The sequence below is a fragment of the Acomys russatus genome, chromosome 7, assembly GCF_903995435.1.
Source record: "Acomys russatus chromosome 7, mAcoRus1.1, whole genome shotgun sequence".
Classification (NCBI taxonomy): Eukaryota; Metazoa; Chordata; class Mammalia; order Rodentia; family Muridae; genus Acomys; species Acomys russatus.
The window spans coordinates 39,581,937-39,601,127 of NC_067143.1; the positions used below are offsets into that span (position 1 = coordinate 39,581,937).

The following is a 19,191-nucleotide window of genomic DNA, read 5'->3' on the forward strand; positions in this document are numbered from 1 at the left end:
AAGGAAAGCTACAAATTGCAAGTATCACTGGGATGTCTGCTGGAAGTGAGACAAAATAGCATAAAGGGTTAGAAACAGACTTAAACTGCTCAGATTGTTTTTTAATGCCTTAAATTATAAAAGACTCTCATTTATTTGTGTGATAGCTGGGCTAAGAAATAAGCTAAGATAAAGAAACCCCTCTTTATAAAATAATCCTAACAAGCTTCATTTTTATTATTAATGAAAACAAGTTTCATGTTTTGACATGAAATTTGATGACAAGAAGGATCAGTGTAATCATTTTGATAAGTCTGATCTAGCAAATATGTCAGGAAATTCTAATGAGCATTATCAATTTTAAAATGCAAATTATGGAACTTTTGAAAGGAAGTTTTCTCTGGTCTTAACAAAATAATGAAGCACTTTGGGGCAAAAATGCAAAGAAGCAGCCCTGCACTGGAGGCCAATATACAGAAGACTTCCACAGCCACAGCAGCCTTGCCCTTTGTACTGTGGTAGACAGGTAGGAAGGTGACCCAGACACTACAAAACACTAGCATGCTGAATGACAGGAACTTGGCTTCATTGAATTTGTCGGGTAGACTCCTGGCCAAGAATGCCACAGTGAAACTTCCTATGGCAATAGAGCCCAAGTATCCCAGGACACAATAGAAGGCAATAATTGAACCTTTGTTACAGATAATCAAAATGTACTGTTTTTCAAAATGTACATCAGCATTAACAAATGGAGGGGAAGTGCCCAGCCAGATTCCACAGAAAATCAGTTGAATCATGGTGCAAATTGGAATGATGAAGTTAGGTGCCCCTGAGAGCAGAAGCCACCTCATGTTTCTATTTGGATTAGTAAACTTGAAGGCCAGAACTACAGTAATAGTCTTGGCCAAGACAGTAGAGGCAGCCACAGTGAACACAATTGCAAATGTGGTCTGCTGCATGATGCATGTGGCCACATGGGGACGGCCAATGAAGAGCAGCGAACAGAGAAAGCAAAAGATGAGTGAGATGAGTAGAACATAGCTGAGAGTTCTGTTGTTGGCCTTGACAGTGGGCGTGTTTTGGTGCTTCAAAAAGACACCAAGTATGAAAGCAGTGAGAGCAGAGAAGCACAGGGCCACACAGGCCAGAGATAATCCCAAAGGGTCTTCATAACCTAGGAACGCAATAACTTTTTTGATGCATCGAGTTCGTCCAGAGTTGGCATACTGATCATCTGGACACTTCACACACTGATTCATGCCTGGTACAGAAAGCAAACTTTCATCAGATTTAATTTTTATTGATTATTCTAAAGCCATATATTGATGCATCAGATTTTTTTTGTGAAATTTCTCTTATGTTTTGTGACAGATGGAAAAGTAAGTTTGGCTGATGTTTAGGAATTAATAGCAATTTGAAAATCTATTATCTTTGTGCACTATTATGCAAATCAGTTGTATATATTTATCTTGCATGTTCAACTTTAGTAGCTTGTTGGAAAATAATAGACTGTGATAGAATATTCATGTGTCTAACAATAAATACATTAATGAGAGAAACTTATAGAAGCACATTTATTTTTAACATCTCTGTAAACTCTCAAATGCAAGAATATAAAACCAGCTCCTTCTGTGTATATTTTGTCATGTCTCTCTGCTACAAGGCGAAGTCACATACCAATTTCCTCAGATATTTCATAAAAGACCGCATGGATGGTGTCAAGGAAAGCAGAGACTGCACAATAAATTTAACACTTAAGAGATCCAAGATGGAGGTGAGCAGTGTGGACTATGTTTGGAGGATTCAGTGAACAATTCAGGGAATTGCACAGATTTCTGTGCCAGGAACACTGAAGTCCCCACACCACGGCAGCAGGAGTGCTCCAAGGTTCAGAGGGATCAGGGTGCGGAGGACCTGCGTGCCCCTGCACACGGGGGGAGCACAGATTTTCTCGGATTGGAGCAGCAGCACCAGAGGCAGCAGCCGCAGCTGCGGCACCAGCGGCACCAGCATCAGCAGCGGCAGTGGCTGCAGTTTGCAGCTCAGAGCATTCCGGTGGAGGTGATTGGTGTGGTGACCAGTGGAAGTTGCTGCGGGAGAAGGGGACTCTGGGCAGGATTTGGGTTGTGTGGTGCCTTGGGACCCAGACTGGACTCGGTGGACAGTTCGGCCCCAGAGTCCCGGGTTCAGCTCAGTGCACAGTGCTGTGGAGACGCTGGTTCACCTCTGCAAGCAATTCTGCCCCAGGCACTAGCTCAGTGCAGCCACAGCTCCCCTGCTGTGTTGCAGGCTGGGCCAAGTGCTGAGTTCCACCCTAGGCACCATCTCAGCTCAGCGGCAGCTCCTCTGCTTTGACGCAGGCTGGGCTGAACGCTCGGTTCCACCAGCGGTGCTAGCTCAGTGCAGCTGCAGTTCTCCTGCTCTGGCGCAGGCTGGGCAGAGCACTTGGTTCCACTGGAGGCACTGGCTCAGTTCAGCAAGCAGTTCTGCCTTCTGCCAGAGACACTAGCTCAGCTCGGCGGGCAGTTGTGGGGCGCTGACGCAGGCTGAGGTCAGCACGTAGATTCAGCCCAGAGGCCCTAGCTGGACTTGCCAGGCACACTGGGCCCAGAGACTCTAGCTGAGCTGTGCGCACAGGCTCAGTGGCCCTAAGACTCTGGCTGGACTATCTACGCAGTTTAGGCCCGGAGTGCTGGGCTGAATTCAGCGCGTATTATGAGTCCAGAGTCCCTGGCTGTGCTCGGTGCACAGTTCTGCCCCAGAGACTCAGGTGGAGCTCGGCGTGCAGTTTGGGGACAGAGACCCTAACTGTGCTTGGGAAACAGATTGGGCCTAATGACTCTAGCTGAGCTTTAGGCACAGTCCCGGCTCTAAGACTCTGGTTGGACACAGTGTGCAGTTTGAATCCGGAATTTCTGGCTGAGCTTGGTGGACAGTTCTGGCCCTGAGTCAATAACTGACCACAGCACACACTTTGGCCCAAAAGTCCCTAGCTGAGCTTGGTGCGCAGTCCCAGCCCAAAAATTCTGTCTGGACCCTGTGAGCATTTTGGGCCCAGAATCCCTAGCTGAGCTTGACAGACGGTTCGGGTCCTGAGAATCTAGCTGAGTTTGGCCAGTGGTTCAGGCCCAGTGTTCCTGGCTGAACTTGGCAGGGGACACAGAAGGCTGTGGATACGTTGGCCTGACCCAACACTCATTCAGGGACCCAGACCGATTGCAGGACCCATAGCACAGGGGAGCTGAGGATCACTGTTGTGAGAGTCCAAAAGGACAGTGCTAACCTGCTACTATCCACACCAGTGAAGCATTAGAGCTTCCAGCCTAGGGAAATCGTGAGAAAACAAGTGAATCTATCATCAGACTCCCTCCATCCAACTCTGGAAGCTATGCAACAAAAACAAAGACTGCAAGATGTCTAAAGGACAGTGTAAAAGCATACGCAAAAATCCCCAAAACAACATGGCGTCTCCAGTTTACAGCTATCCCAAAGAAAACAACCCAGAGAACTCAAATACAATGGAAATAAAAGAAAATGACCTCAAATCCTTAGTAATGTGGATGGTAATGGAGGAAACAAATAAAATTCATAATCAAATGATGGATGATGCAGCCAAACAGGTGAGAGACATAAAAGAAGCACATAGAGTGGAACTGGAAAAATTGCAGGAAAATGCAAACAACAAGATAAAAGAAATAAATAAAACGCTTCAAGCTCTGAAGACCTATAAAGAGGCAATGGAAGAAACTCAGGAATATACAAACAATCAGATGAAAGAAATCAAAACATCAGTTCAAGATCTGAAAATGAAAATGAATTCAATGATAAACACACAGTAAGAAGAAAAATGAGAATGTGCGACCTCAGAGAAGAAGGCGAGCAACACAGAGGTGAGCTTTTCTAACAGAATCCAAGAGATGGAAGAACGAATCTCAGGTCTAGAAGATACAATCACAGATCTTGAAGCAACAATTAAAGAAAATGCCAAATCTAGAAAATTCCTGACACAAAACATCCAAGAAATTAAGGACACCATGAAAAGAAGAAAGAGATCAGACTCCAAGGCCCAGAAACTATTCTCAACAAATCATAGAAGAAAATTTCTGCAATCTAAAGAAAAACATGCCTATAAACATACAAGAGGCCTACAGAACACCAAATAGAATTGACCAGAAAAGAAAAACTGCCTGTCACATAATAATCAAAACACAAAACATACAGAACAAAGAAAAAAATATTAAAAGCGGCAGGGGAATGGGCCAAATAACATTTAATGGCAAACCTATCAGAATTACACCCGACTTCTCAGCAGAGACCATAAAAGCCAGAAGGGCCTGGACAGAGATCCTCCAAACCCTAAGAGACCACAGATGCCAGGCCAGACTACTTTACCCAGCAAAACTATCAATAACCGTTGATGGAGAAAACAAAATATTCCAGGACAAAAACAAATTCAAACAATACCTATCCACAAATCCAGCTTTACAGAAGGTACTAGAAGAAAAACTCCATCCCAAAGGGTCAAGCTACAACCAAAACTACCCAGGAAATAGATAACTATCCCATTGCAAAAACACAACTACACAAACGCTCGACTGGAAACAACATCAAAATTAAGACTCTTAACAGTCACTGGTCATTAATATCTCTCAACATCAATGGTCTCAATTCTCCAATAAAAAGACACAGACTAACTGAATGGATGCATAAACAAGATCCAACATTCTTCTGCATTCAAGAAACACATCTCACCCATAATGATAGGCATTACCTCAGGGTAAAAGGTTGGAAAAAATATTCCAAGCAAATGGTCACAAGAAGCAAGCAGGCGTAGCCATTTTAATATCGAACAAAATAGACTTTCAACCAAAATTAATCAAAAGGGATGAGGAAGGACACTTCATACTCATCAAAGGTAAAGTCAATCAAGATGACATCACAATTCTGAACATCTATGCTCCCAATACAAGGGCACCCACATTTGTAAAAGATCTCCTAAAAAACCTTAAACCACACATTGATCCCCACACAATAATAGTGGGAGACTTCAACACCCCACTCTCACTGAAGGATAAGTCATTGAAACAGAAAGTAAGCTGAGAAATAACATCATTAACCAATGCCATGGGTCAAATGGATCTAACAGATATCTATAGAACCTTTCACCCAAACAAGAAAGAATTTACCTTCTTCTCTGCATCCCATGGAACCTTCTCCAAAATTGATCACGTCTTAGGTAACAAAGCAAGCCTCAATAGATTCAAGAGGATTGAAATAATACCTTGTATCCTATCAGATCACCATGCTCTTAGGTTGCAATTCAACAAGAACAGAAATAACAAAAAGCCTACACGTACGTGGAAACTAAACAACTCTCTGCTAAATGACACCTGGGTCAGGGAAGAAATAAAGAAAGAAATCAAGAAGTTTCTGAAATTCAATGAAAATGAAGGAACAACGTACCCAAATTTGTGGGATACATTGAAAGCAGTGCTAAGAGGAAAATTCATAGCACTAAGTACCTTTAAAACGAAATTGGAAACATCACACATAAGCATCTTAATGACACAACCGGAAGCCCTAGAAAAAAAAGAAGCAGGAACACCCAAAAGGAGTAGAAGTCTGGAAATAATCAAACTCAGGGATGAAATTAACAAAGTAGAAACTAAGAAAGCAGTCCAAAGAATCAACATAACCAAGAGCTGGTTCTTTGAGAAAATCAACAAGATAGACAGACCATTAGCCCAACTAGCTAAAAGTCAGAGAGACAGTATTGAAATCAACAAAATCAGACATGAAAAGGGAGACATAACAACAGACACTGAAGAAATACAAAGAATCATAAGATCCTACTTTGAAGGCATATACGCCACAATATTTGAAAATCTGAGGGAAATGGACATTTTCTTGATCAATTTCACTTGCCAAAGTTGAATGAAGAACAGATAAACAAGCTAAATAGTCCCATTTCCCCTACAGAAATAGAAGCAATCATTGATAGTCTCCCAACCAAAAAAAGCCCAGGGCCAGATGGTTTCAGTGCAGAATTCTACCAGACCTTCAAGGGCGAGCTAATACTGATACTCTTCAAGCTACTCCAAAAGATAGAAATGGAAGGAACATTGCCAAATTCATTTTATGAGGCCAGAGTCTCATTGACCTAAACCTCACAAAGACTCAACAAAGAAAGAGAATTTCAGACCAATTTCTCTTATGAACATCGATGCATAAATACTAAATAAAATACTGGCAAAACGAATACAAGAACACATAAAAGATATCATTCATCATGACCAAGTAGGCTTTATTCCAGGCATGCAGGGATGGTTTAATATACGGAAATCCAACAATGTAATCCACCATATAAACAAACTGAAAATAAAAAGCTACATGATCATCTCCTTAGATGCAGATAAAGCATTTGAAAAAATCCAACACCCACTCATGTTTAAAGTTTTAGAGAGATCGGGGATACAAGGCACTTTCCTCAACATGATAAAGGTTATACACAGCAAGCCAATAGCCAAAATCAAAGTAAATGGTAAGATACTCAAGGGAATTCCTCTAAAATCGGGAACAAGTCAAGGCTCCCCACTCTCTCAATATCTCTTCAATATAGTACTCGAAGTTCTAGCCAGACCAATAAGACAACAAAAGGAGATCAAGGGTATCTAAATGGGAAAGGAGGAAGTCAAATTATCCCTCTTTGCAGATGATATGATAGTGTACATAAGTGACCCTCAAAATTCCACCAGAGAACTCCTTCAACTGATAAACACCTTCAGCAAATTGGCTGGATACAAAATTAGCTCAAAAAAGTCTGTAGCCTTCCTATACACAATGACAAGCTTGCAGAGGAAGGAAGTAGGAAAACCACACCCTTCGCATTAGCCACAAGCAATATAAAATATTTACGAGTTACTCTGACTAAGCAAGTGAAGGACTTGATTGAAAACATTTTCAAAACTCCAAAGAAAGAGATTGAAGATGACCTGAGAATATGGAATGATCTTCCTTGCTCAGGGATCAGGAGAATTAACATAGTAAAAATGGCCATCCTACCAAAAGCAATCTACAAATTCAATGCAATCCCTATCAAAATACCTACACAATTTTTTAAAGACATTGAAAGTTCAATTCTGAACTTCATATGGAAAAACAAAAAAACCAGAATAGCTAAAACAATCTTGTACAATAAAAGGTGATCCGGAGGAATCTCCATACCTGATCTCAATCTGTACTATAAAGCAATAGTAATTAAAACAGCATGGTACTGCCACAGCAACAGGCTGGTTGATCAGTGGAATCGAATTGAAGACCCAGATAGGAATCCACACACATATGGTCACTTGATTTTTGACAAAGAAGCCAAATCCATTCAATGGAAAAAGGATAGTATCTTCAACAAATGGTGCTGGTATAACTGGAAGTCTACGTGTAAAAAAATGCAACTGGACCCATATTTGTCACCTTGCACAAAACTCAAATCCAAGTGGATTAAAGACCTCAACATAAAACCAGAGACACTAAGTCACTTAGAAGAAAAAGTGGTGAAGAGCCTGGAACATATTGGCACAGGAGACAACTTCCTGAAGAGAACACCAACGGTCCAGGCCTTAATGTCAACAATTAATAAATGGAACCTCATGAGGCTGAGAAGCTTCTGTAAGGCAGGAGACACTTTCAAGAGAACAAACCGACAGCCTACAGACTGGGAAAACATTTTCACCAACCCTACATCTGACAAAGGTCTAATATCCAAAATATATAAAGAACTCAAGAAATTATACACCACCAAACCAAATAACCCAATTGAGAAATGGGGCTTGGAACTAAACAGAGACTTCTCAGCAGAGGAATATCAAATGGCTGAGAAACACTTAAAGAAATGCTCAACCTCCTTAGTCAAGAGGGAAATGCAAATCAAAACAACTGTGAGATTCCATCTTACACCCATCAGAATGGCCAAGATCAAAAATTCCAGCGACACCACATGCTGGCGAGGATGTGGAGAGAGGGGAACAGTCCTTCATTGCTGGTGGGAATGCAAACTAGTACAGCCACTTTGGAAATCTATCTGGTGCTATCTCAGAAAAATGGGAATAGGGCTTCCTCAAGACCCAGCTATTCCACTCCTTGGAATATACCCAGAAGATGCTCCAACAGACATCAAGAAACTTTGCTCAACCATGTTCATAGCAGCCTTACTCATAGTAGCCAGAACATGGAAACAGCCTAAGTGTCCCTCAGTAGAAGAATGGATAAAGAAACTGTGGTATATATACACTATGGAATACTACTCAGCTATTAAAAACAAGGAATTCCTGAAATTTGTGGACAAATGGATTGAGCTAGAAATGATCATAAGGAGTGAGTTAACCCAGAAGCAGAAAGACTCAAATGGTATATACTCACTTATATCTGCATACTAGCCCAAGGGGCATGTCCCACCAAAGCCTTCACTTACCAGGAAAGTGGGTCAGACGGGAGGACATCCTATTGGGATTCTAGATGAGAGAATCATGGGAGAATAGCAAAGTAGAAGGATCCAGAGGGTCCTAGAAACCTACAAGTAGAACATCAGGATAGGCAAATTTGGGCCCAGGGGTCCCGCTCAAACTAAGGCACTAGCCAAGGACAATACAGGTGGTAAACTCTAAACCCCTACCCAGGTCTAGCCAACGGTCAGAACATTCTCCACAGTTGAGTGGAGAGTGGGATATGACTTTCTCACGTTCTCTGCTGCCTCACATTTGATCATGTTCCCTGGATAGGGAGACCTGGTGGCACTCAGAGGAAGGACAGCAGATTACCAAGAAGAGACTTGATACCCTATAAGCATACACAGGGGGAGGAAATCTCCATCAGGAACAGTCATAGAGGAGGGGAATAAGGGGAAAATGGAAGCAAGAGAAGAATGGGAGGATACAAGGGATGGGATAAACATTGAGATATAACAAGAATAAATTTATAAAAAAATTAAAAAAAATTAACACTTAAAATCTCTATATGGTAAAAATATTAGCTTTACTAACTGGTTTCAGTTTATGAATTTTATTAAGAAATTGTATCTATCACTGTTACTAACTTATATAATATTTGGCTGTCAATGCTCGCCAACATATTTTTACACATTTTTAAATGGTCAAGTATTTAATTATTTTTCTAAAATTTTGGTCATTTGATAACTACATGTATAGAATTGTAAATAACTTATCTTTGAAAACTAACATTTAAATTAGAGTCTTTATCAGAAGATAAAGCCAATATTATTTTGGCTGCTTTTAAAGAAGTGTGATATCAATGACTCCATTCTTTGCTAAAGATCAGATAACAAAGTATTTCTAATTCATGACTAGGAGGTGAACTTTTTTACATTCGGGTAGAATAGGTAGAAAAGACCAGTTATTATATACTGCCTTACTGATTTATTTAGCAATTTATTTAAAGTACAGCTTGTATTTCCTATTTGTCAAGAATGTCTTTACTGGATATCTAGAACATAGTGACCTTTTGAAGTAGCTAAAACAATGAATCCTTGCCCTTAACAACCCACTGACTGCCACACGTACACTGCGGTAAAATTTGCTAGCCTCTCAACTCTGTCTTGTGTTTTTAAATTGTAAAATGAGGAGCAAAATGGACCAGTAATCAAAGCCTTTCAGGAAGTTATTCCGGTTTCAATCCACCAGTGACATCTTTTTTTTCACTCTCATTGCTCTCAAGTCTTAAGCCACTATGTCTCCAACAACATGATCTGAAAGCACATTCATATGGACTTTGATATTTATCTTCAAAACCTCTGGGAGTACTCTAAGTAACTAAATGTTTCTCTTACTTTTATGTTTTTAAAATAGTTTTGTAATGAAATTAAAATGTTCCTGAATGAAAAATGATACAAATCTTAGTATTAATAGTTTTTTAAAAATAAAAATACTTATTGAGAAAACACTGAAAGAGTTTTCCATCTCTTAAGGACATAGACATGACACACAATACGATATAGAGTGGTCAGATCATTACATCCATATCATGTAATATATAATATGATATCTTCAAATCTTTTTCAATTATGGATACACAACAAAGCTTAATTAAAGGAATGATATCATTAATCCCATTTAGGAATGTACATTCCTTTGCAATTTGTCTTTTCTTTCATATATTTATAAGCAGTGTCTTCTAAACTTCTGAGCAAAAATATTTAAATATTTTAATTTAGTCTAATAATTTAAAATTATTTGTTATTAAATGGTTTATATCAAGCTCTTAAAATGAAAATAGAAGCAAGAAAAATTTAAATTCCTTGTGCATTATCATTGTTTTTAATTACACAAAAGTCAATACATTTAAAACATAATTTTCTTTAATTTATTTTCTATACAGTATTCCATCATCTTCTTTTTCTCATTATTAACTGGTATTCTAGAACATATGTCTAACAATTCAATAGATTTTTTGTGTCTGTACTCTAAATGTATCTCAATGAAAGAAAAAAATGTTGGTCTGCCAATTAAATGAAAGTTTAAGTTTATTATTTATGTATGGGTCATATCCACAACAAAAGCTTCCATTTTTCAATAACTGGATATGCTACCAATAGCATCATAGTAGTTTTGTCACAAAGAAGTTACCCCTAACTAAGTAATAGGAAATATTTAATTCATAATTGCTTTCAAAATTACTATAAAATTTTAATTGGGAAATTTATTCTGTCTTCAATTCCACTTGTGGATTAGGTACAAATAAAAATGCTACCTACCAAGTAACAGCATTATATATGATAAAACACTCTGTAAGTACATGGTTCTCAAATAAGGTTCACAAAGTCTGAACAGCTACACATTGTCACAAAGCTTGTAGTGTACTAGCTAAATAAAATATGAAGCTCACATGTTTTAGAAAATATGAAAATTACATACATTACATAACATTGTATTATACAGTGCTGAGTTCCAGGTTAAAGATAAATACCATAGTGATGTTTAATGCTCTAAAGCAATTTCCACCAGAAACTATTATGGTCAATGGTTTTAGAATAATGAATTAAATTGTAGTTCAGGATATGTGAGTGTGATATGTCTAGGGGCAGACTTATTGATTTGTTTTATTTTATGATGAGATTTAAGCTTTCAATTCCCATAAGACCTCTTTGAAAACTATGCTAAAATTAGGGAAATTATTCAGTCTAATAAAACTTTTCATGACTTATATACTCACCTGTCATGTTAGAAATTTCATTCTCTGGGCAAGGGGTACAATCAAAACAGCAAACAAGCTTTTCCTGCTGAGGGGATTTCCTGAATCCTGGACTACAAGGTATACTGCAAATTGATGTTGGAGTCTGAGGAAAATCACAAATGGATTATAATAAATATTTACCAACTTGAAATAGTAGCAATGACTTAGAAAATGGTACCATTGAAAACATCATTTTCCACAGTGCATTAAATTAAGGAGAAAAATTTGATGTTATTTTGTGGTTACAAATTATAGATGCATTGTGACTTATGCAATGTGAAACTTACATGTATATGAGTGTTTTTATATATACGTATACAATTTATATCTATCATAGGTAAATAGATGATAAAAAAGAGAGCTATTTTACTTTAAAAAATGTTCTGAAGGTAAGTCTAAGAATGTGGGAAATGATTTAGTGAATACATATGGGAGACCTGGTGGCACTCAGAGGAAGGACAGCAGGCTACCAAGAAGAGACTTGATACCCTATGAGCATATACAGGGGGAGGAGGTCCCCCTCAGTCACAGTCATAGGAGAGGGGAATAAGGGGAAAATGGGAGGGAGGGAGGAATGGGATGATACAAGGGATGGGATAACCATTGAGATGTAACAAGAATAAATTAATTTAAAAAATGAAAAAAAAAAAAAAAAGAAAATGGTATATCCTATGGCAATGGTCAAGTCATTTTTGAAATTTTCGGGTCCTTACATTGCATAGAATTACAAGTCAATACAACACACCTGTCTAAGGTCTGTGTTCCACCCTATCATTTCTTCAGACATATACAATTGTTGTCCATGTGGCAGGTATTGGAAAAAGTTTCCTATTTTCATCTTAAGTCCAAGCATTGGCAAAAAATCCATAGTGTGGTAAATGTCATACTCTGTATCCATTTTTTCTTCCTGACCCAGGTCCACTTGTTGTCCAGCAGGGTTTATAAATTGGACGTTTTTCAGGAAAGGGACCATCTGAAACATTTATTATTTTAGTTTCAACTATGCCTATAGATTAGGAAAGAAAATATGAAGTTTAGATTGCCTTCAATTTTAATTTGCCCTAAAAATGTGACTAATTACAAGTATTCCAATAACAGGTTGAAAAAAAAAACCCCAAATATAGGTAAAATAACATTATAATTTAGAAATGGCAGTCTCTCACTGGAGTTAATTTTCTAACACATACACACTTCAATAATATTCCTGGATAATAGTGTAACAATTCTCTACCACATTTTCTCTAAAATGTTACCTGATAAGCAGTTAGGAAATGGAGGTCCTTATTGGTAATGAAATGTGACAAATTATATCCCATTATTAGGACCCTGTTTATTACATCAATCTCCAACTTCTTGATCACAAAAGGTCAGCTTCTTGTTGCCAATAAAAATTGTATGGGAAAACATTATGTTCTTTCAAATATTAGAAATATGAAATACAATTGTCTTAGAAATACCTTTGTCTTACAAATATGGAGATTAGTATCATCTTAGATGATTATGAAAGTCTGCCTGTGTTTCAGTGTTAGCTGGACTAGAGTTTAACCAACAATAAGGCTAACAAAATATACAGTGAAAGTACAGAAATCGAATGTTTGAGAGAAAATATCCTAGAAATACTTGGATAGAAGCTAGGGCATCCATGAGGAGCTTGTACCTACTGCACTACACGATACACTATGGAATACACACTACCTGCCAGGAGTCAAAGTCAAGCTCTTTTCCAGCAGTCATTTGCCATGTGTCTACTTGTCGCTGAAGCATCTGATGGAGAGCATGGGCTACAGCATACACAGCATTATATAGGTCATAACTTGTACCACTCAAGGACATTTCAAAATGGTGCTTGAATAACCATTTTAGTATTGTTTCATTTGAACAATTTTGCATATTTTTACAATTAGATGATGCCAAAGAGCAATTACAATACATCCACCACAATCTAGCCAAGAAAAAGTCATCACTGTAGTTGGAAGGGTGTGCTGTCTGGATAAACGTTTTAAAACCGGGTACTTCAGAGTAGTGATGTGAAAAAGTGAGAGTCCCAAAATAAGACTTAAGGAGGAATTTTCCATTATTTATGATCATATCCCATTGAGAGGTAGTGACCCAGACTCTTTGAATGTTTAATAAATTCCATAGTCTAAAGTTCACTTGTAGATGAGAGTCTTTGTCTCCATAAATGATAACGACTTTTGCTGATGATGTCATGATCTGGTTATAATAGGTATCTGCCCTTTGCAAAAAAATCTTTTTGTCATCTACAATAATACTTACAAATGCTAAACATACGCTGTTCACTTGCATCTCTCTTCTCAATTCCAAGAGAAATTGATATCCTGGGTCATCATCTGAAACAATTGCTCCCACCCAGTTCCAGCTGAAATGGACCAATAAAGACACCATGGCCAGTACCAGAGATGTGTCCTTAGGAGCCATCTGGTATAGATATGGAAACTGCTCTTGATTGCTCAGGAAAGGATGAAATGGTCCATAGTAAAGCTGAAAGAAATTGAGCATGAGAAATAACTTGGATAAGAAGGAATACATAGTGCTTAGTCAAAAATAAGTGTGCTAGAGAAAGCCTGAGTGTCTTAGGAAGTGTTGACTTCTTATCCATTATTAAGGTGGTATGTAATTTCATGTATCTTATAAGGTACATAAAAATCCTAAGTCTTCTGGTAAAACAATTCATAGTTCTGATGTTCTTTAAGTCTTTTAGTGTTAAAGTAGTGGTATGAGCCTCTAAAGTGTCTGAGTATTTATGCTTTGAATTCTTGCATCAAAATAGACATAAACCACCCCATTTGCTTCCTTTCAATCAGCCTTGGATCAGAAAATCCAATTGCAAGGAGTCATTGTTTCATTAAAACCAACTCCTTCAACCTTACCTCTGGCCTCTTAGAGATGTACAGGAGCGACCCAAGTATGGCGGATGGTAACCACATTGGTCCTGTAAGTACAATTAAATATCTTCTGTGATTTGTACAGTAGAAGTTGGGAAGAAATTCACCTCTTTTTGAAGATAAACTGTTTATTCTCCAATCATCCAGCAGGCTACATTCAACTTTAACTAGCAGTGAAATATTGGGTAGAATATGAGGGTTTCTATTGATTTCATCGAGGGCAAAATAAAGAGACAAAATCAAGTGGATATTCTTAGCTGTCAGTCTGAAATCAGAGCAAAAAATCATTAGAGATCAGACTTTAAACATATTGGCTATGTATTTAATTCTTGTTTTGTTGACCCATTGCTTTGGTGATACAAATTCTGTTACTGTGGCATACGGGAATGAAAGGTCTGTGGAATTATGTAAGGTTTCTAAAAAGACTTTGGGATGGATATCACACAAGCATGATTCAATTATTTTGAAATTTCACACAATTTTATTCACTTTTCTGTGAGCATGGTGAGAAGCATGTCACAATGGACAGTGAGTCTGCTTATTCCTTTATTTTTGAATTCTAATACTTACCATACATGAAAAAATGCAAGGGTATAATTTGATACCTAGATTGTGATATTTTTTTTTTTACACAGAATCAGCCCTGGTCAAAACAAGATTTATTTATATGTACAAAGTATCAGTAGCTAAGTATAATGTCTGTTTAGCCAGCTCTGAGAAAGTTTTTAAATTCATGGAAATAGCATAGTTATTTTTGGCCTTTCTCTCCACTTTAAACACATTTTTCCTGTTTCTATTCTGTTTGATGTTGAGTAATGTTTGATGATATGCTATTGATAATAACAATGACTGTTTCTCATGAAGAGTGAGCTCTTCTCTCTTTCGGTAGGTCTATAGAATTCTAATAATTCAATTCATTTTTAATCACACCTCTTAACATCAAAGACCATCATTGTCTGGCCTGATTACTGTTGTTTTGTTATGGTTAATAAAGATCTTTTTCTTCTGTAATCACTTCATTCTAATCTCCATATTATTAATCAAACATGTATTTTTGTTGGTTGTTTGAGATAGGGGTTCTCTGTGTAGCCCTGGCTGTCCTGGAATGAAACATATTGAGCAAGATAAAGATTTTTTTTCTGATATCATTTTCCGATTCAGTATGACAATCATGTGTATCAGTATGACAATCATGTGTATCAATCTGTAGCATTTTACTGTTTTCCTTATTAGTGTTTCAGCTTTTCTTTCAGATCATGATGTGTTTTATTGCTTTATGACCATGTTACATATTAAAGTGCATTAGGTCACTTGGTTGATGTGTAGCTGTGGAATTATCTCTGGATTTTCCCACCACTTATGGGCTTTGCTTGTTTTGTTTTGTTTAGGTTTTCCAGACAATCTTTTTTTGGGTGGCCTTGGCTGTCCTGGAACTCTCTCTGTAGACCCGGGTGGCCTCCAACTAACAGAGACCTGTTTGCCTCTGCTTCCCAAATGCTTGGATTAAAAGCATGTACCACAACCACCTGCCCATATCTGGGCTTTTATTGGAGATTATTTCTTCAATAATATGCCATATTGCTTTCTGATTCCAAGCAAGGAAATGACATTGCATTTTCAAATTTGAAGGCACTGTTAATTTTTAAGTGCCAAATTTAGTGTTTGTCATTTGCTTATAACCTCATGATACTCTCCACCGTTGAGTGGAGAGTGAGATCTGACTCTCACAGGAACTCTGGTGCCCCTTTTCTGACCATATCCCCCAGATGGGGAGACCTGGTGGCACTCAGAGGAAGGATAGCTAGTTACCAAGAAGAGACTTGATATTCTGAGAGCATATATAAGGGGAGGAGGTCTCCCTAGATCACGGACATAGGGGAGGGGAAAGGGGAGAAATGGGAGGGAGGGAAGAATGGGAGGAAACAGGGGAAGGGCTAACAATCGAGATGTAATATGAATAAATTAATAAAAAAATCTAAAAAAAAAAAAAGAAAATAATTTGAGAATTTCTATTGGTCAGTACTATTGGTGCAATCTCACCATATTATTTCCTTAAATACATTTGTATTTCTGAAAAGTGTTTTTCTTTATTCAAAGTCAAAAATATTCTGTATCATGGAAATCCAATATCTTTATATAGCAGAAAAGAAAGCAAAGTCAATTCTCCCTCTTGAAATTAGAAAAATCACTAAAAATGGATGAATATTAGCAATTGATAAATAATAGAATAGGAAGAGCCAGTTTTCTTGGCTTGTATCCCATAGTGAATACAAAAATGACCAGACGAAGAACCCATATGCAAAAGCATACCAGTAGCATAAATTAGACATTATTGGTTAAAAATTATTTTCAGGAGGATAGCAAATGTCATAAAAACATAATATAAACATTCTTAAATAATAAAAAATGCACTTAAGGCAACCAGTCTCAAATTACATAGCTTTCACATTTTTGAAATTTTGACTTAATGTGAATGGAGTTAAATTGGCTTCCGTCAATAGTACTATACATCTAGGTGGGAATGAGGGAGTGATGGCTGGCTGCATTCCCTCATGTCTTAGATAAACAAGAGAAAATATCAGGAAAAACTGGGATTCCAAAATCACAATAGAGGGCACACAGTATGAATAATTTAATCCCCCACATAAAGTTTACTACATTCAGATATTGTCAAACCGAAATTCTATCATTCCATTTGAAAACTCTTTTGGTACTCTTATATCAGATCTATAGGCATTCTTAAAATATAGAATAGTGAAACAGCTATGCAATTCCCCCCTTTTATTTACCAATTAATCACAAGCTCTAATGAATAACTGAAGCCACAATGAAAAAAACTTTGCTCAGTCACAGAAATTCTGATTAGGTACGTCATCATTACATAAGTCATGATTAGGTAAGTTGGCCCACGTGAATTCTAATTTGCTAGACCACATTCCAAGAAATGCTTACATAACTCAGAAGTGTAGTCACCTTACCAGAAATTGGGTAAAACAGCATTCTTCTGAAAGAGTGAATTTGTAAAAACTTTCAAATGCAGAATATTGGTCCAGTATATTGAATGAATACTTCAATTCAGGATGAAAACAAATTCATACTGTATGATGTTTTTCCCACATACTCTAATTTGGCACAAAACAAAATTTTAATGTTTTACTTGTTCTGTTAAGAACAAACAATGACTAGGATATTCACACGTCTACTTCTCTGGATGGAGTATGGTGGCACAAGATGTTCAACAGGAAGAGTCAGACACAATATGATGGTATTTTATTCTTCCTAACATTCAATATTAGTACTATTAGAAACCTACCACAAATGAAAGTTTATCACAACATATTTTTCAGTGCTCATGTACAAATGGCATTCACCCAAGTAGTAAATAGCCTTTGAAAATGAAAGAAATGTAATAAAACAGAGAGAATGTTAAAAGGTGATTTATCTAGTATTAGACTCTTACTAGAGAGAATAAACACAACCATTTCAGACATGACTTAGTTATGTATACATTTATACATAACTGTGAAGCTTTTTCTTTTGTAGAACAAATGGTGAAAATGTTTCAAATCAAACATGACAGAAATTTTATATATGATTGCTACACTCATTTATAATTTAACACTTTGGGAAAAAAAAGACCTGGAATGCCCCATAGAAGGATATCTGGCTATGTATAAAATTTAACAAAAATCTATTCAGTTCCCATATGGACCTTCTGTTTCTGAACTTCATTTCAGCCTCAGGATTCTATCGCACAGCAGATCAGAAAGGATGACATATATATTATATTTTACAAAAATGTAGTATTGTTTTAAGAAACATACACAGGAAGCAGGACAGAAGTATTAAAGAAACCTCTTCACAGGCAAATTATATGATGATGAAAAGAACTCCATCACAGTACTGACAGAAACCTTTACTCAGTCTCTAGGAAATGAAGTGATGGCAGTCGTTTGGATCATGCTTATCAGGGGCAACACTTGACACTGAAATAGCACTGGCACTATTAAAAGAATCTCTGCAGGAAAAAAGGTAGGCAATATGCCTCATCCAGTTCTTGCATGGAATATACAACTCTGTAAAGATGAAGCAGGTATACATAGGGTATGAGAAATAGGGTAATAACAGCAAAACAAAATAAATTTTGGTTATGTCTCAGGTAATATACAAGCATTGGAGACATGAGGTATTGGTGCAAGAAGAACTGAACACAAGGCACTTACCGCTTATCTAGGTTCCCACTGAACTGTTCATTCTTTACATAACCAAGCTTTGTATAAATAGAAAATAAACAATCAATATCTTTGTCTCCCTCCCATGTTTTCTTGGTTTTCAATCTCCAAAAGCATCTGGGGTCGTCTGAACTACAGAAAAAGAAAGAAAGCTTCAAAACCCCGAAAAGAACAATCAAAGAGAACATCTTGTCACCAAGATGAAACTATTGGTGAGAGTTCAGCAAGCCATGCACAGAAAACCACGTGTCAAATATTTCTGTGTGCACATGTAAGCCTCTTTTTATTACTATAGTCGCTAATGAGTGCATTTATGTTTCCCAATACTTTTCTTCTTTGCTTTTTCTCTGGAGAACTCTTAAGAATTCTCAGGCCTCAGGCTCTGCATCTGAGTTCTTAGGTCCAGGTGCAATCACCATTCAGTAATTTTGTTTAAGCACTATTCTTCCTTTCACATTATTTGTGATTCTGTATATATCAGTCAAGCAGAATGCTACAGGCAAGATTCTTCCTTAGTAAATTATGAAATAAGCCTAGTTCGCAAGACTGCTTTTTCGATCACCATTTGAAATACGTGAAGCTGATTACATCATACATACTAGACAAATTTGAAGTGGAAGCATAAGAAACAACTACTCTTAGACAGAGTTTGACAGACATACAGGTATCTTGAGCATGGATATCTGTATGATATGGACTGTATTTATTTATTTATTTATTTATTTGTCTGTGGAATTTATTTTTTTCTTTTTTTATTAATTTATCCTTATTACATCTCAATGGTTATCCCATTCTTTGTATCCTCCCATTCTTCCTTCCCTCCCATTTTCCCT

The 19,191-nt window shown here is 37.3% G+C and overlaps 1 protein-coding gene across 1 annotated transcript; it reads right to left on the minus strand.

Annotated features, from left to right (window-relative positions):
* Nucleotides 1-320: 320 nt before the first annotated feature.
* On the minus strand, nucleotides 321-18,546 carry LOC127191946 (vomeronasal type-2 receptor 116-like). The gene is made up of 6 exons (XM_051149315.1): nucleotides 18,350-18,546; nucleotides 14,112-14,391; nucleotides 12,916-13,722; nucleotides 11,966-12,193; nucleotides 11,200-11,323; nucleotides 321-1,240 (listed from the first exon to the last, which is right to left on the minus strand). Exons 1-6 carry the CDS (start codon nucleotides 18,544-18,546, stop codon nucleotides 321-323), a joined length of 2,556 nt encoding a protein of 851 aa, XP_051005272.1.
* Between the last annotated feature and the right edge of the window lie 645 nt (nucleotides 18,547-19,191).